The sequence below is a fragment of the Lithobates pipiens genome, unplaced genomic scaffold (genome assembly GCF_037356315.1).
Source record: "Lithobates pipiens isolate NorthernLeopardFrog02 unplaced genomic scaffold, aLitPip1_a1.2 Scaffold_19, whole genome shotgun sequence".
NCBI lineage: Eukaryota > Metazoa > Chordata > Amphibia > Anura > Ranidae > Lithobates > Lithobates pipiens.
Window position 1 is genome coordinate 350,284,496 of NW_027507764.1, and position 26,901 is coordinate 350,311,396.

General features: G+C 41.6%; 1 protein-coding gene across 1 annotated transcript in view; it reads right to left on the minus strand.

Annotated features, from left to right (window-relative positions):
- Nucleotides 1-26,901, minus strand: part of LOC143998066 (uncharacterized) — a 265,657-nt gene that overhangs the window by 236,160 nt on the left and 2,596 nt on the right. The window contains exons 3-4 of the mRNA XM_077493829.1: nucleotides 8,751-8,833; nucleotides 5,621-5,757 (exon numbers count right to left, since the gene is read on the minus strand). Coding sequence (XP_077349955.1) covers nucleotides 5,621-5,757; nucleotides 8,751-8,833 — 220 coding nt within the window. The remainder of the gene's footprint in view (nucleotides 1-5,620; nucleotides 5,758-8,750; nucleotides 8,834-26,901) is intronic.

A 26,901-nucleotide genomic window follows, 5' to 3' on the forward strand; every position in this document is an offset into this window, starting at 1 on the left:
TAGGGACTGACGTACAGTCTGCTAATCACTAACACACAACCTGCTTGGTCCACAAAAGTTCTTATAAGGACTGGTAACTTGGTATAGGGTGCTACGGTACATAGGCCTGAGTGCGTTACAGTCTGCTGTTCTGTAAGGACCGCTATCGGTCCACAATACATAGGGTTGCCGTGCACTACTGCTGACCGCTGCCCTATACTGCAGCAGTCCTTCAGCGGTATAGGGACTGACGCACAGTCTGCTAAACACTAACACACAACCTGCTTGGTCCACAAAAGTTCTTATAAGGACTGGTAACTTGGTATAGGGTGCTACGGTACATAGGCCTGAGTGCAGTACAGTCTGCTGTTCTGTAAGGACCGCTATCGGTCCACAATACATAGGGTTGCCGTGCACTACTGCTGACCGCTGCCCTATACTGCAGCAGTCCTTCATTGGTATAGGGACTGACGTACAGTCTGCTAATCACTAACACACAACCTGCTTGGTCCACAAAAGTTCTTATAAGGACTGGTAACTTGGTATAGGGTGCTACGGTACATAGGCCTGAGTGCAGTACAGTCTGCTGTTCTGTAAGGACCGCTATCGGTCCACAATACATAGGGTTGCCGTGCACTACTGCTGACCGCTGCCCTATACTGCAGCAGTCCTTCATTGGTATAGGGACTGACGTACAGTCTGCTAATCACTAACACACAACCTGCTTGGTCCACAAAAGTTCTTATAAGGACTGGTAACTTGGTATAGGGTGCTACGGTACATAGGCCTGAGTGCGTTACAGTCTGCTGTTCTGTAAGGACCGCTATCGGTCCACAATACATAGGGTTGCCGTGCACTACTGCTGACCGCTGCCCTATACTGCAGCAGTCCTTCATTGGTATAGGGACTGACGTACAGTCTGCTAATCACTAACACACAACCTGCTTGGTCCACAAAAGTTTTTATAAGGACTGGTAACTTGGTATAGGGTGCTACGGTACATAGGCCTGAGTGCAGTACAGTCTGCTGTTCTGTAAGGACCGCTATCGGTCCACAATACATAGGGTTGACGTGCACTACTGCTGACCGCTGCCCTATACTGCAGCAGTCCTTCATTGGTATAGGGACTGACGTACAGTCTGCTAATCACTAACACACAACCTGCTTGGTCCACAAAAGTTCTTATAAGGACTGGTAACTTGGTATAGGGTGCTACGGTACATAGGCCTGAGTGCAGTACAGTCTGCTGTTCTGTAAGGACCGCTATCGGTCCACAATACATAGGGTTGACGTGCACTACTGCTGACCGCTGCCCTATACTGCAGCAGTCCTTCAGCGGTATAGGGACTAAGAGTTTTGTCACAGGGTGATTTAAAAAATGACAGGCAGAGGAAGAGGCAGGCCCTTCCGCAGGGGTGGTAGGGGTAGGGCAGGAGCAACAGCCTTGAGCCAAAGTGGGAAGTTGCAGAAGGTGCGTTCAATTACTTTAAAGGACGCACCAGACTTGGTTGAGTGGCTCACTCAGCCTTATTCTTCTGCACCCTCCTCATCCTCTCGATCTGCACCCTCTTCTTCACTCTCTGCTATGTGCACCCCCAAAGACACTACCACCAACAACACCACCACCACCACATACCTTCCGCTTGAGTGCAAATGGGGGCCTTCATGCTCCAGTGTTTTAATAGGGACCCCCGTATAAAAAGCATGAGGGTCAAGGACCAGTACTGGGTGGCAACGTACTTAGATCCCCGGTACAAACACAAAATGGCGGAAATGTTACCGCCGTCGCAGAGGGCTGTCAGAATGCAGCACTTCCAGGCCTTGCTTCGAGAAATGCTGCATTCTGCTTTTGCGTGCGCTGGCAGAGGAGCAATTCCCACTCCCAGAGAAGGATTTGCGGGTACCAATCCAACAGCGCCTGCAAGAAGAGGCCGGTTTGAAGATGTGTTGGTGACTTCGGATATGAGGTCATTCTTTCAGCCGACCCATCGACAGGTGTCATCCGGATCCAGCATCAGGGAACGCCTAGACCGTCAGGTGTCCGACTACATTGGGTTAACGGCCGATGTGGACGCTCTGAGGAGTGATGAACCCCTAGACTACTGGGTGGGCAGGCTTGACCTCTGGCCAGAGCTTGCCCAATTTGCAATCGAACTGTTGGCTTGCCCCTCATCCAGTGTCCTGTCCGAAAGGACGTTCAGCGCAGCAGGGGGGATTGTGACCGATAAGCGTACTCGCCTAGCTCACGACAGTGTTAACTACCTCACATTTCTAAAAATGAATGAGGCATGGATCTCGGAGGAATTCAACACATGTGATCAGTAGACCATGTATATGTCTATAAACAATTTTTGGAATCAAGCACACAGACCTTCTTAATTCATTTGGCTCACTTCCCTGACCCAAAAAAGCACACCGTACTATATGCCCCTACCCTCCTCTTTGAAGAGGTTGAGCGGTGTCATATTTCTACTGGGGCTGCTTATTATGAGGGGTTCCCACCATCCCTGTGCTGTGCTGACTTCCTCCTGGGTGTTCTTATTATGAGGGGCTCCCACCATCCCTGTGCTGTGCTGACTTCCTCCTGGGGGTTCTTATTATGAGGGGCTCCCACCATCCCTGTGCTGTGCTGACTTCCTCCTGGGGGTTCTTATTATGAGGGGATCACACCATCCCTGTGCTGTGCTGACTTCCTCCTGGGGCTGCTTACGGTGCTGCTGTCAGCGCTGTATGTCACGGAGCTGCTGTCAGCGCTGTATGTCACGGAGCTGCTGTCAGCGCTGTATGTCACGGAGCTGCTGTCAGCGCTGTATGTCACGGAGCTGCTGTCAGCGCTGTATGTCACGGAGCTGCTGTCAGCGCTGTATGTCACGGAGCTGCTGTCAGCGCTGTATGTCACGGAGCTGCTGTCAGCGCTGTATGTCACGGAGCTGCTGTCAGCGCTGTATGTCACGGTGCTGCTGTCAGCGCTGTATGTCACGGAGCTGCTGTCAGCGCTGTATGTCACGGAGCTGCTGTCAGTGCTGTATGTCACGGAGCTGCTGTCAGCGCTGTATGTCACGGAGCTGCTGTCAGCGCTGTATGTCACGGAGCTGCTGTCAGCGCTGTATGTCACGGTGCTGCTGTCAGCGCTGTATGTCACGGAGCTGCTGTCAGCGCTGTATGTCACGGAGCTGCTGTCAGTGCTGTATGTCACGGAGCTGCTGTCAGCGCTGTATGTCACGGAGCTGCTGTCAGCGCTGTATGTCACGGAGCTGCTGTCAGCGCTGTATGTCACGGTGCTGCTGTCAGCGCTGTATGTCACGGAGCTGCTGTCAGCGCTGTATGTCACGGAGCTGCTGTCAGCGCTGTATGTCACGGAGCTGCTGTCAGCGCTGTATGTCACGGAGCTGCTGTCAGCGCTGTATGTCACGGAGCTGCTGTCAGCGCTGTATGTCACGGTGCTGATGTCAGTGCTCTGTATTACGGTGCTGCTGTCAGTGCTCTGTATCTCCTGCACCCTCTTGTTTGCCTACCCTGGTCCCTGACCTTCCCTCTCCTCCATTGCCTTCATTAGCTCCATAGTCCTGAATTGTCAGAACAATTTCCCAAATAAAAAAAAAATGCTTGTAGTTATCGATCCCAAATTCACCTCATACATGTATTATGCTATTGTCCAGGTGGTGGGACTACGTGCTACCCCCTAATAATTACCCCGTGGCCGCAAATTCGACCTAAAGGTTTGCGAAATTCGCCTCCCATTGAAGTCAATGGAGCCCGCGGCGAACGGTCGTTTTCGCGAACGTTTGTGCCCGTTCGCGTTTCGCGTTCGCGAAACGTCCCGTCGGAAGTTCGTCCATCACTAATACAGAGGAACAACGACTGATTTCCTCCTCTTGTGAGGCCTCTCCTCCTACAGTTAGAATCACTCCCTGGGTAACACAGTTAACCCCTTGATCGCCCCCTAGTGTTATCCCCTTCCCTGCCAGTGACACTTATACAGTAATCAGTGCATTTTTATAGCACTGATTGCTGTATAAATGTAAAGGGTCCCAAAATATTGTCAAAAGGGTCTGATATGTCCGCCACAATGTCACAGTTATGATAAAAATTGCAGATTGCCGCCATTACTAGTAAAAAAATAATAATAATAAAACTGCTATAAATCCAACCCCTATTTTGTAAACTCTATAACTTTTGCACAAGTCTATCAATATATGCTTATTGCAATTTTTTTTTAACCAAAAATATGTAGAAGATTACATATTGGCCTAAACTGAGGGGAAAAAAAATATTTTTTAAATTGGGATATTTATTATAGCAAAAAGTAAAAAATAGTGTGTTTTTTCAAACTTGTCACTCTTCTTTTGTTTGTAGCGTAAGAAATAAAAACTGCAGAGGTGATCAAATACCACCAAAAGAAAGCTCTATTTGTGGGGGGGGGGAAAGATTTAATTTGGGTACAGTGTTGCATGACCGTGCAATTGTCATTTAAAGTCCGACAGCGCTGAAAACTGGCCTGTATTGAAATGGTTAAAAAAAGAGGATTCTCTCTAACTGCTGAACAGTACTTTTTAAAATATTTGGTTGCATTGCTACATGTCCCTCCGGGCAGTGCTCAGCTCCCCATACACTTTTTTGACAAACTTCCGCTTATTAGTCTTGAAAAGGCAGAAATAATTTTCCAAATTTTCCCCTTATTGTCTTTAATGGGGCTTAGGTAATGTATACTAATTTCTGGAATTTATGATGACGTCTGTGAACAGCCAATGAATTGAAACCAAGCCGATTAGCTTATGACTATAACTAGTTAACACACCGTACCTTATAAAAGTGGGATATACACATTTAACATTGGTGATTTAACAAAAAAAGCGTTTTACTAAAATGTAAACTTGGAAAGAAAATTAAAACTTGAAACTCATGATTGTACTGTACATATTTAAATGGAGAAGGATATACAAATACATAAAGGATTCAATTTCAAAATGTTATAATACACCAATTTTACATTTTTTCCCCAGTCAACTTAATAAATCTTTTTCAATGGCTCTTAAGGCAACAAGGAGTTGACATAGGTTATGTTATAAGAATATCATGTTCATTTTTCAGCATTTCTCATTCCTCTGGCAGAATTTTCTCCTCACAAGGAAGTTTTCACTTAGCTTAGTAAATGAGGTAAAGCTTTGCTGACTTCAACCATCCAATCATCTGCAAGCAAATTCTATGTGTTTTATTATATTTTCTTGCACACAAGGTATTATTTGCAAAGCAAATTTTCACCACATTCGCTGAGCTAAGGGTAAATTCCCCTTCAAAGTGAAAAGTCACTATGCTAAGTGAACAGCCTAAAATCCTTAGTGAATCAGCTCCAATATGTTTGTGCAACACCTATAAGTAATCTTTTTAGAGTAGATGAAAATTCCATTATCATGGTTAAGGTATTGAAAATGAATTCAAACATCACCTGCTTTTATTACATTTAAACTGTTTAAAACATTTTAAACAACAGCAGAAAGTATAAAAAAATTAAGTAAGGGTAAACACAACCAATTATCACAGGACATTTCACAATAATTAGAATTTAGATCTGAGCTGTATTTGCCATTTTACATCAGCTAAAATCTTTCATCCAAAATGCTATTATCACATGTCATCTTACCATACAGAATACTGATGCTTCTCCAATTCATCCAGATAAGAAGTAGCTGTAGAGCATTTCTCTATTTGCTTTTCAGAAACCATTTCAACTTTTTGTGTCCATTGAAAATGCTGTTTTGGTGGGTCCTTTTCTCCCTTCTGAATACAAATGTAAGCATTTCGGTATATAAAAATAAATGAAAAAAAAGCTTATTTTACTATAAAATTATTATTGTTTGAATTTGCAACCTTGTCGTTTATAAGACAGATATGTAATCTGATTTAGAAAACTGCCATTTCAAATCAGTAAAATTGTATAACACTGCTATACAAACTGTAATATTTAAAACAAATTAAAATATATATAAATTAATTTTTAGAAACAATTAAATAAAATTGTCCTGCATTTCTTCCTGCTTTCATAACTTTTAAGCTAAACAGCTAAACGGATCAAATACATGTATGTTAACTGTTACCTAAATGATGTGTAATTCTGTTTATTCAGCATTTTAATTCATACATCTAGAGCATATTGAACAGACCGACAACTCTAATGCCGTGTACACACGAGCGGAATGTCTGACAGAAAAAGTCAGACAGAAGCTTTTCATCATATATTCCGATCGTGTGTATGCCTCATCTGACTTTTTTTTTAACGAAAATTTTGACAGACCCAGAAATAGAACATCTTTTAAATATTTCCGATGGAACCAATTCCTATTGGGAAAACCGCTTGTCTGTATGCTGTTCCGACGGACCAAAAACGGCACATGATCTGAAGCAATTATGAGACGGAAGCTATTGGCTACTGGCTATTGAACTTCCTTTTTCTAGTTTCGTCGTATGTGCTGTATGTCACCGCATTCTTAATAATCAGACTTTGGTGTGATAGTGTGTACGACAAGACTGTGCACGACAGTTTCAGCAGAACTCCGTCGGAAAAACCTTCGGAGTTGATTCCGATGAAAAAAACATGTACGCGGCATAAACTCCTTCTCCTACCCTTTTTTCAGCTTCCAGTGTCATCTCCTGTTGCTGGAGTCTACTCATAAAATAATGTATCTTCACCGTTACCACTGTCCACTCCCCAAGTATGTCATACTGGAAGCTGAATCCGAAAAGAGTGCTGTGATATTCCTGGCTATACAGTGTGCAAGGGGTGCATGCATGACAGGATTGTCTGAACAAAAAAAAAATGTCCTTGGAGCTCCATGTAAAATGTTCCCTGGTCCTTCGGCAGCAGCACCTATCTAGTACCCTTCAGGGCATGGCTATCATTAAAATTCCTCTTTTACTATGATCAGCATTGCACATCCTACCATTTTAAATTTTTCCATGCTCTAATATACAGTACATGTTCCTCCCTGTTTTTTTGGAGTAATGAATTAATTTATTCCAATGAATTGGAAAAACATTTTACACGACTTTATCATAATCATAATAATTTTATTTATGCATGGTTTAAGTGAAAAAAAAAAGTTTCATAAATGAAGTCCTAGATATTTTGAATGGGATTTTGTTGATGTACACTATTTGATAGGGCTGCCTTGTTGCTAAGCCCCATTGAGTTAATGCGGAAAAGGCCTTAACAAAAATTGTACATGGCACATCATATCTTTCTTAGTTTGGAACCACACATATGAAATGTTTTCCGATTAAAATATGTGCTTTAAAATGTGTTGGTGTGCTATTTTGGCATGCATTGCACAGCACTGTTTTTTATTAAATGTTGTACCACTTTGCTTTGTAGTTTTTCACTTAGGGAACACGTCACAAACAAACATATCCTTCCTATGACATTCTGTAAATACACCAAAATGCATGTCAATTAGGATAATGCAGGTAGGATTATCCTAATGCAGGGGTCTCCAAACTTTCTAAACAAAGGGCCAGTTTACTGTTCTTCAGACTTAATGAGGGCCAGACTGCGCCATCGGGAATAGAAAGGGTCCAGATATCAGTGGGAATAAACAATGTCCCATATTTGGTGTCAGTGGGAGCAATCATGCCCCATCATTGGTGTCATTAAGCCACATTGCTGGTGTCATTGGGAGAAATAGTGTCCAATCGTTGATATCATTGCAAGGAATTATGCCCCATCATTGGTGTCAGAGGGTCAAATTATGCCCCATTGTTGGTATCATTGTTTGAAAATAGTGTCGCAAGCAAGAAATGGGCCGGATCTGACCCCCAGGCGGCAATTTGGAGACCACTGTCCTAATGCAATACAGCTGCAAACATCTATATGTATGGAAAGAAATTCTATGTACAGACATTACATCTTCATGACAACTTCAATGACTTTGTTTTGCTGGATGATCCAAGTATCTGCCTGAGTCTGTGCATGTATTTCATGTCCCCTGTTTTAGCAGGGAGAGGAAAATATACCCAATGGTATTCTTTGAAAAAAATTAACTCAAATAAGTTTTTAAAAAAGTGCTGTAAACAAGTAATTCTTGATAGCACTCATTTAGAGCAATGCAGATTCTCCTGTAAAACGTCAATTCATTTCCTCAGGTTTGTTTGTTTAAAAACTCCAGTAATTTGCTTCTGTATAAAATATACAATATAATACAGTAAACATCTAAAGTATAACTTTCTGTTGAGTGTAATTAACTTTCTTCTTTTTAATTTAATTTAATTGTATCTTTGACATTATTGCATGTTCCTTTAACTTATGCAAAAGCAAGTAAACCGACAAATTTTACAGCAATTTCAAAGCATTGTATTTATTTATACTTTTTTTTTAAATCTTAATTTATGATCTATAAAAAAGGAAACACTGATGGTAAGCCAGGTCAATGACTGTCCAAATTCTTACATTTGCTATCAGAGCAGGTTGAGGTTATATGCAGTGCCTTTAAATTGTAGCCACAAAGCCAAATCAGCAAAGAAAATAATTATCCAATTACCACTTCAAAGCCTGTCAGAAAGGTATGGACTTTGATTAATTTAGCTGAAGTGTTCAGCAGCTACAAAAAAGGCGTGTTCGGAGCAATAAAAGGTTTAGTAGTATTGCTGATCTCACAAAATGTCATTGCTTTGACTTGTCAGGCACATCAAAACTACCTTTGAAGCCCAGAATACCAACTGCCAGGAAATGCATCTTAGAAATGTTGTATATTATGGTGTACATAAAGTGTTATTGTTACCGTTTTATTGAAATCAATGTCTTCTTTCGATGTAACATTTGGTTGCTTATCTGTGTATGGAACAATTTTATTACGAGGAATTCCTGAAGAAAGAAATACAATAAGTCACTAAAAGACCGCCCACAGACATATGCTTATTTATTTTTTTTGAGTTAAATTAGTAAGGTATTTAAACAAAACCACTTGATTTAATGCTTCTATTTACTGAATGTCACAACTTCATTTTAGCAGCAGAAATGGTACTTACTTTATATGTGTTGTGTGTTCTCTTTCACATAGCATAATGTAAAAACAATACAAATTGTTGATTACTATTTTAAATGCCCTTTTCTGATAACTCCAGCACTTAAAAATGCTATGTAAATAATTGTACTTATGGATGCTGGTGATCTGTGTTTGTCATATTTAACCCCTGTCTGTACTGTGCTGGCAGGTCCCATTATTAGTTGTAAACTATATCTGAACACTGTGGAGTTGATTTACTAAAACTGGAGCATGCAAAATCTGGTGCAGCTCTCCATAGAAACCAGCTTCCAGGTTTATTGTCAAAGCGTAATTGAACAAGCTGAAGTTAGGCTACCATGCACAGCTGCACCAGATTTTACATTCTCCAATTTTAGTAAATCAACCCCAGTCTGTCCTAACAAAGAGTTAAAAATGTGTATATATATATATATATATATCTCAAATAAATGGATGGGTTACTTTCCTCTCTTTATTGTTTGTTATAGAATTATTATCAAGGTGGACTCCCAATCCTCGACCCATAATAGATTGAAGAAAAAAGACGGGACTCATACTCCGATGCAATCTTATTTACTGATACTTTAGAAACATGTACAAATCTATAAGCAAGCCACTGTACAGTTGCGAGCGACAACACTCTTCATCAGGCATATCTGGCCGCATGTGCTTCAATATATATATATATATATATATATATATATATATATATATATATATATATATATATATATATATATATATATATATATATATATATATATATATATATATATATATATATATATATATATATATATATATACGCACACACATTGTGTGAATGGGAAGACATAATGAACATATAGTGTGAAACACTTTTAGGTGTACACTGCCATTTATTAAATGTTTTGCAACATACACTACTTTGAGGACATTATAAAAGTAGTTTTACAGTTTTTTAAATGTTCGACTGCTTTAGGTATCGTTGCTAGTATCATTGCTTGTGTTTATACTTTTAGAAAAAAATCCTGAAGCAACCATACATTCATAATATTGAAAGCATCTAATTAAAATGAAATATTACTTCAAGAGGCCTTTTTCACATCATACAGTATGTGTTGAAAACGCCAAATAACGTGCACATTTCACTTACAAAGACTTGAGTTTACATGTGTTTTCATGCATGTTCAGTGAGTTTTTATGCACATTGGCATCGGTTTTTTAGCTTTTTTTTATAAACAGATTCACACAAAATCCTGTAACTTCATTTCCTCTTCTCATTTGTGAAGACAGAAAAGGACATTTGGTTTATTGCTAGTGTTATTGCAGAGCCGTTGCATCATAGACCCCAACAGAACCTTCATTTACATCATAGTCCCCAACAGAATCCCCTAGGCATTATGACCATCAGAGCCCTCCCTTTACACCATAGACTTTATCAGAGTCCCATGTGCATTATTGTTTCCACCAGAGCCCCCCTTTACATCATAGCCCCCTTAAGAGTCCCCTGTGCATTATAGTCTCGATCACAGCCCCACTTTACATCATATTCCCGATCAGAGTCCCCTGTGCATTATAGCCCCTCTAAGAACCCCCTTCTACATCATAGTCCCCATTAGAGTACCCTGTGCATTATAGTCCCTATCAGAACCTCCATTTGTATCAAACTCCCCATTGGAACCCTTCCATCTGAGCCTCCCATCAGTGTCCCCCTTTTCAGAGCCCCCTCATCAATTCCTCCATAATCAGCGCCCCCTCATCAAAGTCCCCTACTCAGTAATCTCCCCATCAAAACCATCCTTTATCAGTGCCCCCCTCATAATTGTCCCCTGTATCAGAACCCCCTCAACGGTGGTGACTCATCAATGTCCCCCTCATCAGTGTCTTCTTCATCAGTGGCCTCTCATTTGTGTCCCTCTCATCAGTGCTCCCCTCATCAGAGTCCCCTCTCATTAGAACCCCCTCACCAGTATCCCTTAATCAGAGCCACCACATCAGTGCCCCTTTATCAGTGTCCTCTTCATCAATTTCTCCCTCATCAGTGCCCTGTTATCAATATCCCATTATCAGTACCCCCCTCCATCCGAGCCCCCTCATCATTGTCCTCCTCATCAGTGTTCTCTCATCAGTGCTTCCCTCATCAGTGGCCCCTCATCAGAGGCCCCCTTATTAATGTCCTCTCATCAATGTCCTACGCTTCAGTTCCCCCTTATTAGTTTTCCCTCATTAGTGCTCCCCTGATTAGAGCTCACTCATTGGTATTCTCCCCTGTCTCATCAGTGTCCCCTTCATTGGCATCCCCCTCATCAGTGGCCCCCTCAAAAGAGCCCTCTTCATTAATGCCCATTCCCCAGTGCCTCCCTCTCAATCAGTTTCCCCCACTTCAGTGTCCCCCTTATCAAAGCCTCCTCACCAGTGTCCCTATCATCAGACCTATCAAGAGACACCTCATCAGCAGCCTCCCATCAAAGTTCTCCTTATCAGAGCCCCCTCATCAGTGTCCCATTTTCACAGTATCTCTCATCAGTGTCCTCTCATCAATGCCCCCCTCATCAGTGTCTCCCTCATCAGCGTCCCCCTCATCAGAGCCTCCTTCATCAGTGTCCCCCTCACCAGTCTGTGTCCCAACTGAATCAAATGGAGAAAGGAAAAGAAACTTCCACTGTGCCTCTGATTATTACAGTGCCAGGCTGCCATTGACCTGTCTGTCTGTGTTTGACCATCACCACCAGTCTCTCATGTACCACTACAGCCAGCTTGGCCTCTCTCTCTGCCCAGTCCCATATGCCGCATGGTCCACTTTCCCCCGCAACTCCGCCTCTTCCCCTCCCTCAGTCTTTCCAGTGACATCCAGGGCAAGGATCGGTGCTTTTAGCCTCCGCTGTGTGGGCACTCTGCAGGATCAGAGTGCTCTCCCCCCAGAACAACACTCCCAACATCCCCTCGGCTGGTAAGCGACTTCATCCCCAGGCCAGCCTGCCTTTAGTATGTGTCTTCAGACAATTGTGCAGCCCCTGCGGTAGTGAGAATAGAAAAGGAGAGAGAGCCCAGACAAAATCCCTCCTCCTTCCCCTGGGCAATATGATATCTCTGCCACTGTTTCTCCTCAGCTCCAGTCTCCTCCCGGTGATGCTGTTGGCACCCATAGTGGAGCCTGGAGAACAGGTACATGTCCCACATGATGCTGTAGGCCAGTCAGAAGAAGGTAGCTCAAAAAACATTTCACCAGGTAAACCATGTATACTGTACCGGGTCTTAGCCAGGAAACATGACACAAGGGGTGGCTGATATCTGCACATACAGAATCCTGAAAGTCTGTGTAGTGGGATTGAGCAGAAGACTATAGCTTTGTGAAGGATGTCCTGTCACTGCTTCAGACTCCCCGGCAGGCATACTGATGCACACAAGTTGGGTGAGACACAACCAGAATGATGGTAGCATTGCTCATAGCATCATGTAATACTGACTGAACTGCACACTACACGTGTCAAATATTGTATTATGTCCTGCACTGGTTGACAGACCTAAGCTGCTTGCTGCCTCCTGTTCTAATATTGGAGGATTTTGTGTGCTTTACGCTGCTTGCAACTTCGCATTGTCCGCTTTGCTGCCAAACACAGACAGATCATGGATCCACTGCATGAACTTAAAATTCCTTGCAGAAGGTATAAATAAAATTGGACATCTCAGTGATTGTAGGGCTAGGTGGGTAGTCTATACAGATGTGACTCCCCAGGCCTATATACAATAAGTGTGTTTTTTAGTGCCTCATTGTTTGTTAAAACAACATTGTCTTGAGTGGCAGTGTAGAATATTTGATATTTAATATTTATTCTTGTTAGTTATCATGACATATTGTTTTTTTAGATGGATTTGAATACATTTATTATATTTTTATATTGTGGTCCATTCATGCTACATCTCACAATCGAGGCTAAATGTACCTGTCACATCTGTGTAGTGATGGATGTCATGGAAGTGTCAGTGATAACAGGAAGTAGATATTTGCCAACACACCCTGAATCGACACAAAGTAGCATCCAAACTGATTATTTATTGCATGATCACAACACAAGGAGAGTGCAATGTTTCAGAGTCACGCAGGACCCCTTCGTCAGGCATGCGATCACAGTATCCAGCTGGTTGTTGCTGCAGCGCCCAAACTTTGAGAGCTTATCCAGGAATGTGTGTGATGGGAATGTGAAGTATTACTAGTGATGACAGGAGACTGTACTGCACAATCAGAAATCTGAGCTCAGAGGGCTGAGCTGGGGGGCGGCAAAATGAGGTTAGGTTGTCAAATATCCTTGCACCAGCCCTGTCTAGAATAGGCATTTAGCCTAGGTGGTTGGGAAAGGGGGAGCATCATCATGCATGTGGTTCCCTTTTCTACTGTACCATATCAGGCCACATGCCTTTGAAAATTGAGAGGGTACTTTACAAGAGTGGTTTTAAAGCCAATCCCCTTCAAAGCACCTTGTCCCCATGTTGTGGGGGGTTTGTGGGGAAGGCTTATGGTAATCTGGAAGACGAATTTAGAGGAAATGGTCCTCCAAATATCCACTCCCCAAGCAGAATGAGTATAGGGGTATATTGGTACACCTTTTCCCCATTCCTACAAAAGTTAAATGTAAATAAAACAGACATTGTCATAAAATCCTATAATAAAAATACAAAAAAAGTAAATACTGCAGTTCAATGTCATCCAGGGATGTAAATTAAGCATCAGTCATCACCTCCTCACTGCCCATAGATATGTATTAGAAACTCCCACTGCTAAATAACAATCAGGTCCCTGGATTTGTTTGTAAAAAAAACAGCTAGGTGTCCTGGATGACCTCACTAACTAAATACGGGAAGAGGCCCTTGCAATGTGCCTTGCAAAGCATGTGGCCTGCCATAATTTAGGAAGAGGGGCACGTGTTTGCTGCCTTCCCTTTCCTGGTCACCTAGGCTGCATGTCGGGATAATGGTTATCTTGAACCTTAAGGTAAACCCCATACAGTGTTACTCAGTTTTTATGTCACATTTAAAGGACTACATAAAACTGTTCTGTAAATTCAAGTGCAGCTTTATGAAATCCCACAAATATGTAATTTATTGATTTGTGTATTTTTAAAGCTTCCCTTTAAGCTGCATGAAAACACCCTCTCTCCTCTGAACAAAATGTAAAACATTTTTTTGTATTGTTATTTGTCCTAAAATGCAGTGCCCATATACATACCATTTTTTTACAATAGCTTGAAAATTATCCTTATTTTGCTTGCTTTGTTCACAATCCCTGTTCATTAATTATCATTTTCAAGCAATTTATCTAGATACATATAAGCATAAAAACAGGTCACATTTAAAAGGTTCATAAAGATTTGAACTTGCATTACATATAGTTTGTATTGGTGTTTAATATGTTATTAAAAATGCAAAGTCTAAATATTGTAAAAAATTTAACAAGTATGCAAACTGTAAAATGTGAGCTGTGAAACCCTAGGTAATAATTTATAAACACAAAAAAAAAATATCTCTAACAATAACCCTTATATGTAAACCTTTCAGTTAAAAATATCCACTTCCATCCTTGGTTGAGGGCCCTTAGTGCTAATGTCCATTTTCTCCAAGCCAGCTTTAAAATCCTGTTATGGGGAAATGTATGATACTCCTCGTACCCTTCAACAACTTGGTCCTTGGAAGATAACTAGTTGTGCTCAAGCACTAACAATATCTTGTATGGTAAGTATATGTGATTGGCATCTTAAATTTGTTAGCTACAGTCATGGAATGACGATCCAACAACTATGGAAATTCCAGTTTGTTTTTGTGCTTTATTTGCTCTTAAGTAGCCTATTACATTTATTACCAAATATTGGTCTGTTTCTTTATATAGAGGCTGGTTTTAGTCTAGATAATGATATGGATAGACTGCTTTGCATCAAACAGGGAAGGCTACAGTAATCGTTGTAATACACATAGTACATTGCTTTACTCTTTCCTGTACTGGTCTAACAGCCATGACAAAGTATTGCAAATTGTAATTTTAAAGTAAACCTGTATGCTAGGGAAACTAACAGGTTTGTTGCACTGTAGGAACCAAAATATATCTGTACTCACAATACACCAATTGAATATCCCACAATTCCTGTACAAGTTTTGACTTTCTTCATTTAAAAACCTGCAAAGATTTGATCTAATCCACCCCAATGTGACAGTGCTTGGTTCTTACTCCAAAGAGTTGATTTAACAAAGGCACATGGACTGTTCTTTGTATTGGAGTTTAGTTAAAGCGGTAGTAAACCCCGCTTGGTCATTTTCATCTAAAGGTTAGTATCTGAAGACCTTCAGACCATTTTTTTTTTCACCTAATCTGGAGAATTACTGAAAGACGGAGACGCCCTAGTGGAGGATGGTGGAATAGAAGGTTAAAGGCTGCCGATATGGTGTTGATGCTGGTTATATACAGTTCTGTGATCTCATTTCCTACTGGATATACATTACAGATAGGACTGGATTTAGGATTTGACATATTGGAGAAGTGGTTGACTAATGTTGATATATTAACCTACATCTATGTATGGACTCCTGTCATTTATATATTTCATTTTTTCAACCGTCTAGTTATTGGACACTCACTGTTTCCTAGTTTTTGACCATTTTCCTGGACTTTATTACTTACTATCACATTATCGTCAGCCTGTTTTTTAGGCTGAGTGCTAATAGACCGTTGCGCAAGATCACTATTTATTTCTTACTCCTGCGGGAGTGACATCATTGTTGCTCCGGCCAATCACATAGCTGGAGCGTGTGAACTGGAAGAATAATGGGGGGACATGTCAGGCCTCTCAGTAGTGACAGTACAGTGCTGGAGGGTTTCGTCCATGTTGAGTATTTCATTATGTGCTAGTATGCGATGCATACTAGCACATTATGTCATTATGTTTTTTTTCCACAAGCCACACAGCCGTGGTTTTACAACCGCTTTAATGAAATAAGGCTGTGCTGATTTCCACCATCCAAGAACGTGCAAGCAAGATTTTTTATTTTTTTTTCTTGTGTGATTGGGTATGCTTTGCAAACTGAAATTTCACTGTATTCACTACGCTCTATGGAAAATTCCCTTGCAGAACTAGACATGTGCAGAGTAAAATATTTCGTTTCGGAATTTCGTTTTCGTCTGAAAACTTAATTTATTTAGTTACTCCCGAAATTCGTTTTTATTTATTTCGTTTTTCGTTCAAAAATTGCATTCGTCCGAAAATCCACATGAATTACGGTCGAATCTGTCTTGGAAGGCTTATGGTGTCTGTCGAATGTATAAAGAAGATTCGACGGAGCTAACTATATAGCATACTTTAGAACCCTATTAAAGTCTATGGGACTCCAACGTTCAAAATCTAAAGTGCTCATTTTAAAGGCTAATTTGCAAGTTACTGTCCTAAAAAGTGTTTGGGGACCCGGGTCCTGCCCCAGGGGACATGTATCAATGCAAAAAAAAGTTTTAAAAACGGCCGTTTTTTCGGGAGCAGTGATTTTAATAATGATTAAAGTGAAACAATAAAAGTGTAATATTCCTTTAAATTTCGTAGGGGGGGGTTGTCTATAGTATGCCTGTGAAGGGGCGCATGTTTCCCGTGCTTAGAATTGTCCCTGCACAAAGTGTCATTTATGCAGGAAAAAAAGTGCTTTAAAATCACTCGCAGCTATAATGAATTGTCGGCTCCCGTAATACAGAGAACACTCATTGAAAGTCATTGATAAAAAAATAAATAAATAAATAAATAAAAAAAAAGCGTGGGGGTCCCCCAAATTCAATTACCAGGCCCTTCAGGTCTGGTATGGATATTAAGGAGAACCCTGCCTCAAATTTAAGAAAAAATTTGACGTGGGGTTCCCCCTAAATATCCATAACCAGACCCTTCAGGTCTGGTATGGATATTAAGGGGAACCCCGCGTCAAATTAAAAAAAAAATTGACGTGGGGTTCCCCCTAAAAATCCATACCAGACCCTTTATCCGAGCACGCAACCTGGCAGGCCGCAGGAAAAGAGGGGGGGATGAGAGCGGCCCCCCCTCCCTCCTGAACCGTACCAGGCCACATGCCCTCAACATTGGGAGGATGCTTTGGGGGTCCGTGACCCCTCAAAGCACCTTGTCCCCATGTTGATGAGGACAAGGGCCTCATCCCCACAACCCTGGCCGGTGGTTGTGGAGGTCTGCGGGCGGGGGGCTTATCAGAATCTGGAAGCCCCCTTTAACAAGGGGACCCCCAGATCCCGGCCCCCCCCTGTTTGAAATGGTAAGGGGGTACAAAAGTACCCCTACCATTTCACAAAGAAAGTGTAAAAAATGTTTAAATAAAACAAACACACTTTTGAAAAATTCCTTTATTAAAAATAAAAAAAAGATTCCAGCGGCGGTAATCCACTCTTGCTATCCAGCGACGGACGGTCAGCTCTCCATCGATGTCTAATGTCATCCAGCGCAGCGCAGCATCCTTCTTCTGTCTCCTCCACGGAGACACTGGAGGCATTCCGGCGCTGACGTTTCTTATATACGGAGGGCGGGGCCACCCGTCACCTGACCTCGCCCCCCTCTGACGCAAGGGGAAACCCGGGGTTCCCCGTGACGTATGGGTGACCCCGCCCCCCTCTGATGTAACGGAAACCTGCCTGTGTTACATCAGAGGGGTGCGGGTCACCCCTACGTCACAGGGAACCCCGGGTTTCCCCTTGCGTCAGAGGGGGGCGGGGTCAGGTGACGGGTGGCCCCGCCCACCCTATATAAGAAACGTCAAGCCGCCGGAATGTCTGTAGTGTCTCCTCCACGGAGACAGAAGAAGGATGCTGCGCTGCGCTGGATGACATTAGACATCGATGGAGAGCTGACCGTCCGTCGCTGGATAGCAAGAGTGGATTACCGCCGCTGGAATCTTTTTTTTATTTTTAATAAAGGAATTTTTCAAAAGTGTGTTTGTTTTATTTAAACATTTTTTACACTTTCTTTGTGAAATGGTAGGGGTACTTTTGTACCCCCTTACCATTTCAAACAGGGGGGGGGGCCGGGATCTGGGGGTCCCCTTGTTAAAGGGGGCTTCCAGATTCTGATAAGCCCCCCGCCCGCAGACCTCCACAACCACCGGCCAGGGTTGTGGGGATGAGGCCCTTGTCCTCATCAACATGGGGACAAGGTGCTTTGAGGGGTCACGGACCCCCAAAGCATCCTCCCAATGTTGAGGGCATGTGGCCTGGTACGGTTCAGGAGGGAGGGGGGGCCGCTTTCTCGCCCCCCCTCTTTTCCTGCGGCCTGCCAGGTTGCGTGCTCGGATAAAGGGTCTGGTATGGATTTTTAGGGGGAACCCCATGTCAAATTTTTTTTTAAATTTGATGCGGGGTTCCCCTTAATATCCATACCAGACCTGAAGGGTCTGGTTATGGATATTTAGGGGGAACCCCACGTCAAATTTTTTCTTAAATTTGAGGCAGGGTTCCCCTTAATATCCATACCAGACCTGAAGGGCCTGGAAATTGAATTTGGGGGACCCCCACGCTTTTTTATTTATTTATTTATTTATTTTTTTATCAATGACTTTCAATGAGTGTTCTCTGTATTACGGGAGCCGACAATTCATAATAGCTGCGAGTGATTTTAAAGGACTTTTTTTCCTGCATAAATGACACTTTGTGCAGGGACAATTCTAAGCACGGGAAACATGCGCCCCTTCACAGGCATACTATAGACAACCCCCCCCTACGAAATTTAAAGGAATATTACACTTTTATTGTTTCACTTTAATCATTATTAAAATCACTGCTCCCGAAAAAACGGCCGTTTTTAAAACTTTTTTTTGCATTGATACATGTCCCCTGGGGCAGGACCCGGGTCCCCAAACACTTTTTAGGACAGTAACTTGCAGAATCTTTTCTCTCTGTCAAATCTTTTTTCTCTGTCGAATATTTTCTCTATATAATCTTGGACTAATAGAGGTAAGGTTAAGCACATTCGACCACAGGTTCTATAGACAGATTGTTATCGTCAGAGTCATGTCGAATCTCCTATTCTATATCGAACTGTTGTAACAATGAAAAACGAAAATAAAGCATTTATTTATGTCGGATCTTTCGTTTTTCGGATTTTGTGCTTTCGTTATCGTTTGTCAAAACGAAAACGAAAATAGCTGAAATTCGGACGAAAATGCATTCGGACGAAAACGAATGCACATGTCTATGCAGAACACAGCTTCCCTTGCAAAATGAATAGCCTACCATTACCTTTAGTAAATCAACCCAAGGCACTCAATGCAGTCCTCTATTTCCAAAATTAGTGAAAAATCCACAAGCATTTATCAGTAGATCAAAGTGGTGGGGGAGTGCATCAAATATAAATCCTGTCACATGGTGGATGTCACATGGTGGATGATTTTTTTATTTTGTCTATTAGTATTCTAAAGAGTGTTAAGATGGCCAACAGAATAACCAATAGGTTTCAAGTGTGACATTTGTTTCTGCAAAAGTAAAATTAATAATACGCTCTATAGCTAATAAAACATTTTCAACCAGCAAATTAAAGCATAAGTTTGATTTGCTAAATAATTCAGCATGCTTCTAAAGGTAGACACACAGTCTGATTAAGCAGACAGGTAAAAAACTAAACAGAAAATTAAAATATATATGAACTGTGCAATTTATGTTAACGGATAGTAACATCTGGTTTGTATCTAATACCTGCACATACTTGTTTTACATTTTATCAAGGGAGTTTCTCATTGTGTGTCAATTTGATTTACTGCTGTCTCTGACACACCCTAAACTGTTAGAACAGTACGTATCTTATGTATTACTGAAGGAAATCTTAAATTGTTCAAACATTTTAAAAAGGTGATCATCACAGGTTGAGAGTTTCTTTACTGCCAACTATTACTAATAAGACAAAACTTAGATGTTTTGCTGTGTACATTTTAATCAATATTTTTAACTGGTATTGACATTAGCTGTCATGCTGTGTCATCAAGTGCCTAGTGCTCTTGCATAGAGTAAGGAGAAAAAAAATATAACATACATATATGAAACACTCTGTTACTATTCACACAAATCTAACTAAAATATTTTAAACAGTTAAAGTAAAAGTTTCTTTCCTTTGAAAAAAAAAAAGCAACAAAAAAACCCCATATAAATGAATTGTTGTCAGCATAGTTTGTCCTGTATTTGTTGCTAAATAACTAGGTCTGCATGTAAATGTGAAGACAAATATAAATAGAGACCTTTAAAAAAAATACAGGTATTCACATCAAGAATACTATCACTACAGGTATTAACCACGGATACAATTGCCAGATTATAATCTTTTCACTAAACTAGGCCTTTCATTTATTATAAACAAAAGTTCAGAAAAACTTTATAAAGTACATCTGCCATATTGTACAAATATACCATATTGTACATATGGAACACATGCAAGAAGATCAAAAGGAGCTCTCCCCTGCCTGCTGGTGACTTTGGGGGGCCTGTATATAGCCCAACATACATAACCTGATTGTACAGTAAATCATCAGCTATGTGCTTGTAATATTTCATCCCTCCCGCTCCCCCCCCCCCATGACTTTACCATTAAGATCAACAGCGCAACCATTGGTCCCTACACACATGCCAGGGTGCTGAGTGTAATCCTTGACTCTGAGCTCTCCTTCAGTCCCCATGTCCAATCACTGGCTAAATCCTGCCACCTTAACCTTTGCAACATCTTCAGAATTCGACCCTACCTCCTTAATGGCCTACCCTTATGCAAGCTATTCCCCCTTCAGTCGATTATGAATGCTGCTGCTAGACTAATACACCTCACTAACCGATCTGTGACTGCTGCTCCTCTCTGCCAATCCCTTCACTGGCTTTCCCTACCCCACTGTATAAAATTCAAAATGCTAACCTCAACATACAAGGCCACCCACAACATCGCCCCCAGCTACATCACCAACCTCATCTGCAGATATCATCCAAATCATCCCCTCTGCTCCTGCTAGGACCTCCTGCTCTCTATCTCCCTTGTTACCTCCTCTCTTCAGGACTTCTCCAGAGCCTCTCCCAGGCTCTGGAATGCACTGCCATTCCATTGCTAAGTGACTGGCCTTTAATCCTTTAATGAATCAAGGCCAAAGCCTAAATTGTGTATGGCCTAGGTTTATTTATTTTGTAAAATTCATGATTGGTTTCTAGCAAAATTGTTACTCACCCTACAAACTGACGAATATCTACCTTCTCATGAGAATTGTTTGTAAAATGGACACACTGTCAAAACAAATTTTAGGTACCTAAAACACACATGTACTGTATGTATCAGTATATATTGTACACTATAAACTGTGAAGTACCACTTTATCTCTGCATTCAAAACAAGAAGTTGATTAGATCTGGCAGAAAATTTGTAGCCTATCCAAATTATTTTTCATCCAAGGGAGTCCTGGGATTATCTGTTACAAATGTTTGCCAATCAACAATTAAAAAAGCAATGTTTCAGTATAACAATGGCCCTTTGTCTGATGATTGGTGAATTTATCCTACAAAATCTTGCCATCCACAATAACAAAATGGGTTAACTGCAATTTGTCTCCTAGCTTGACCAAGATCTGGGAAGCTGTTGCTTTATTTTTGAAACATTTTTCATGAAAGATAGGTTACTAAAATATTAATTGATATGGATAGGTGGCAGTGTCAACAAAAAGGCACCACCATCCCTGAACAGTATATGTAGAGGGGTGATTTAATGGGACTTTCAGAGTGCCTAGTAAATAGAATAAACTAAAGATAACGCTAACGATAAAGTTAACAAAATTTATTACACAAAAGAAAAAATGTTTTGATTAAAAACAATGATATTGGCTATACAGACATTACACAGACATGAGTACATATCTAATGGACAGATGGAACGAGGTAGATGTGTCACTGCATAAGACAAAATACAGTTAAGAAAGTACAAAACAATATATAAAGGTACAGAAGAGTATGCTGTTGACTGTCCATGGCCAATGTTCATTAGCCACCCACCAATCGGTGTTTACCTGAGCACTGATGTTGAGCCAAAATTGGAATGGACACTGAGCTGCACACAAAGAGCTGGCCAGGAGGAGCCCCAGAACAAGGCCTAAAATGCAAAATTTTTCAGCCAGAGGCTTAAAAATATTGCAGATAGGAGGTCAGTATGACAACCAGACAACTAATATTTTTAAAAAGAGGTTTGGTAGTGACAGTCCAAATATTTCTCGGATGACATATTTCTTTAAATGAAAAAACATAACACGGTTTCCCCTATTCTAGTGCAGTTATTGTACCTTGCATGCTGTACAATTGATTGTGTCACATTACATTTGTACTTTGCTTGTAGCTAAAGTTGTTTCATTGTGTATTACAAATGGATAAGTCTGGATTAGTTGTTCACATACATTATATAGTAAAAACTATGACTTTAACAAAAGGAAGCCTGTCAGGATGTCTGTTACCTGTCACAGCTAAGGTTTCCATCCAGTGCTTAATGCCACCATTGAATGACTCTGGAAACAATTGCTGGTATATCACAATGAATTTTGCTGTACAGGAGTGCAATTAGGGCCGTTCAGACTTTAGGCATGGATTTACGTTGATTGATGTGTATTGACAGCCAATTTATAATAAATTTGTTATGAACACAAGACAGGTCTCGATAGACCCTAAGAGTGAATTAGAAAAATATGGTTTATGACAGGGGTGTCCAAATTTTTTTCAAAGAGGGCCAGATTTGATGAAGTGAACATGCGTGAGGGCTGACCATTTTGCCTGACATTCTTTGAACCATTAAAATTAAATGCAAAATAACTAATACACTGTCCAACAAGAATGTTCATGCCTTTGTGGCTGTGTGTGGTTAAGAGATGAGCTTGGGTGTGTTATTTGGATATACCATATTTATTGGCGTATAACACGCACCTTCACTTTTTCAGGAAAAAAATTAAATTTTAAATAAAGAACTGTGAAGCAAAATAAGGGTCAGTACCCATCAATGCAGTCGAATCAATGCCAATCTGCAGACTCACAATTGCCATGAATGCAGCCTCATGATTGCCATGAATGCAGCCTCATCATTGCCATGAATGCAGCCTTACTATTGCCATCAGTGTAGCCTGATCCATGCCCAGCTGCACAGTCTTGGAGGGGGGCGGGGCGAGCGCCAAAAAATTACAAACAAGAGAATCTTCTGTTTACTCGGCAGCTTCTTTAATACAAAGTCCCGCCTACTATGATAGACAAAACAGTAGTCCAATACCAACCCAGAAGACGGGACTTCCTATTACAGAGTCTGCCGAGTAAACAGGAGATTGCATGTAATCTGAAGGACTCGTCCTGCTCCCTCCTTGTCCGCTCTGAGGAACGATAAATACGGTATATATCTTTTGTGGCCCCCAATGATTCATTGGGGGGCCACAAAGATATATATATACAAATTACCAGTGGAGCCATAAGAAACCGGAGCACGGGCTGAAATTGGCCCGCAGGCCAGACTTTGGACATGCCTGATTTATGAGATGTAGTAACAAGTGATCAGCTACGGCACACTCCGCACTACTGATATAAAAGCATTAAAGTTCATGATCATTGAAAGTAAACTGTCTATTTCTGATAAAGAAAGCAAAGAATCTTTTAACAAAATCAGAGAAAACTTCATTCATTCAGGTGCATTGCACTGATTGTTTAGAACATTTAGCGCAAAAGTAGATGAAAGTTTAAAAATGCAGTTATGGATTATATTTTAGGAAAATGGTGCCTACTACATATTAGTAATTAGCAACATTGAGAATTTTTTATTTCCCAAAAATCACAGTGAAAATCATGATATTGTGGTGGAATTTCTCCATTTCTGTTGAATGCATTGGAGTCAAAATGAAGGTGAAACTAAAATGTTTTTTGGTACTTCTAAAGGGTGCAATGGGTTATGGAGTATCACAGAAGATCCTACCAACTTTTGTGGAACTGTTTTTTGTGTCAGAAAGGCTACCCTGATTAGTAATTTTTTTTAAACTTTTCTTTTTCTTACAGAAAGAAAAGAACAGACAGGAATAAAAAAGTACAATAATAAAATAAAGCATCAGTACACAAATATGGATAAACTACACAAAAAAAGTTTCCTTGTGATTCTTGTGAGTAGGAAAAGTAATGCCCTGTACATACGATCGGACATTTCGACGACAACATTTCGACAGATTTTGGCCCAATCTTGTCTTACATTGTCTTGCATACACACGGTCGCACAAAGTTGTCGGAAAATCCGATCATTCAGAACGAGATGACGTAAAGCACATACGACGGGACTATAAAGAAGCCAGTAGCCAATAGCTTTCGTCTAGTAATTTATTCTGAGCATGCGTGGCACTATGTCTGTCAGATTTGTCTACACACAATCGGAATTTAAACAATCGGATTTTGTTGTTGGAAAATTTTAGATCCGGCTCTCAAACTTTGTGTGTCGGAAATTCGGACGGAAAAAGTCCACTGGAGCCCATGCACGATCAGATTTTTCGTCAACACGATCTGATCGCACATTTTCCTTCGGAAAGTCTGACCATGTGCACAGAGCATTAGTCCAATGACTGGCTTTTGTTGAAAATTAAATGCTGGAAAACTAGAATCCAATCAGCACCTGCTACAAGTGCTGATTTTTTAATTATGGTGGGGGGGGGTCGCTCAACTGTCAGAATCTAACCATTTAACAACCGACCCATAGCCGAATGACTGCTGCAGGGTGGTGACATAACTCTGGGAGGGCCTACTATGATGTCCTCCCAGAATCCCACTCTCACGCGCCCCCTGGGGCACGCACCCGAACAAATCCGTGACCGCCGGGTCCAGAGGATCCGGTGCATCACAGATCACGGCAAATCCGTCAAATGACGGAGCGATCACATGTAAACAAACCAGCGTGATATTGGGTTCCTCTTTCCCCTCCGTCCATCCATCCATTCTCAGCCATGCATACCCATCCATACTATGCATACCCCTTCATCCATTCAAACTCTGCATACCCATCCATACGCTGCATACTAATCCATACATCCATGCTCACCCATCCATACTCAGAATACTCATCCATCCATCCATCCATGCTCAGCCATCCCATCTACCCCATCCATAATTAGCCATACCCATCCATACTCAGCCATACCCATCCATACTCAGCCATACCCAGCAATACTCAGCCGTACCCAGCCATACCATATATACGCAGCCATACTCAGCTGTACTCATCCATGCTCAGCCATACCCAGCCATACTCATTCATGCTCAGCTATCCCCATCCATGGCTCATCCATCCCCATTCATGATCACCCATGCCACATCCATGACACTACAATGCCTCACAAAAGTGTAATAGGTAGTCAAATTAGATTTGAAACGTATGTCCCTAGAATACCTGATGGTGCTTCCTGCATGTTGGTCCTCTGTATGTGGCCATGCTGGAAAAGTCTCACACATGTGTTATCACCATACTCAGGAGGAGTAGAAAAATCTATTATTGGGTGTAATTTTTGGTATGTACATGCTATGTGTTAGAAATATTGTGTAAATGGACAACATCATGTGTAAAAAAAAAAATTTGTTTTTATTTTCTTTACACATTTACCAAAAATGTGGAGAAAAAATGACATGTTCAAAAGACCGAATATGCCTCGTAGATTATACATTGGGTTGTTTTCTTTCTAAAATAGGGTCATTTTTGGGGTGTTTCCATTGTCCTAGTTCTCCCGGGCCTTCAAAATTGTAAGGCCGCGTACACACGGGCGGACTGTTCGCCCAACTTTGTGTGTGGGCTTTCAGCGGACAGTTTCAGCGGACAGTTTGACGGACAAGGTTTTTCGGAATTTCCGAAAAACTGTCCGCTGAAACCTTGTTTCAGCGAACAGACTGCTCAGAAAGGATTTTCACGCCGAAAGCTATAATGCAGTGTATAGGACGTCGTATTTTTCGTCCCGTCGTACGTGCCGTTCACGTCATCGCGCACGGTTTCAGCAAACTGTTCGTCCGTCGTGTGTGGCCATGTCCGTCCATGCTAAGTTTGAGTGGACTGTTTGCCGAAACTGTTTGACGGACAAAGTTGGGCGAACAGTCCCCGCGTGTGTACGCGGCCTAAGAGGTAGTCAGGAAATGATATGTGTAATTTATGCTCCAAGAACGCCTGATGGCACTCCCTGCATGCTGGGCCTCTGTATGTGGCCACAATGACCATTACATACATTTAAAGAGGAAGTAAACCCTGATGAGTTTACTTCCTCTTTCATTCCCTGTAAAGGCAAAGCATAATGGACTACTATGCATCGCATAGTAGTCCATTATGTGTCACTTACCTGACACAGGAGCCAGCGAAGTCACCGCTGTCCCCTGTATTTCCGAGCGTCCATCTTCTTGGTGGGTCTGCGTGGGTCTCGCTGCTCCGGTGCTGTGATTCGCCGGAGCAGCGATGACGTCACTCCCGCGCATGTGCACGGGAGCCGAGACTCGCGGCATTGCCGTCATCGACGATGCCCCGCTCAGTGCGCCTGCACGCCGCTGTCTACGGCGCATGCGCCATAGATAGTGGTGCCCGTCTTCGGGCAAATATTTCCTAAACCGTATAGGTTTGGGAGATATTTCTTGGACCTACAGGTAAGCCTTAATCTAGGCTTACCTGTAGGTCAAAGTGGTTTGTAAGGATTTACAACCACTTTAAGCTTCTGTTGGAGAGAAACTTTGAATGTTTGCTTATAGAGGAAACCTTCCTAACTCAATATACATATTTTTGGTTTACCTTGGCCCTATTGCTGTGTTAATGTAAGCCTGCCTTGAGAGAAAAACTGTAACTCACAATTAATATCCTTCTCCTAAAAATGTAAGTTGCTTTGCTGTTATGCTGATGCATTGGCTTCTGTACTTGCTAAGTCA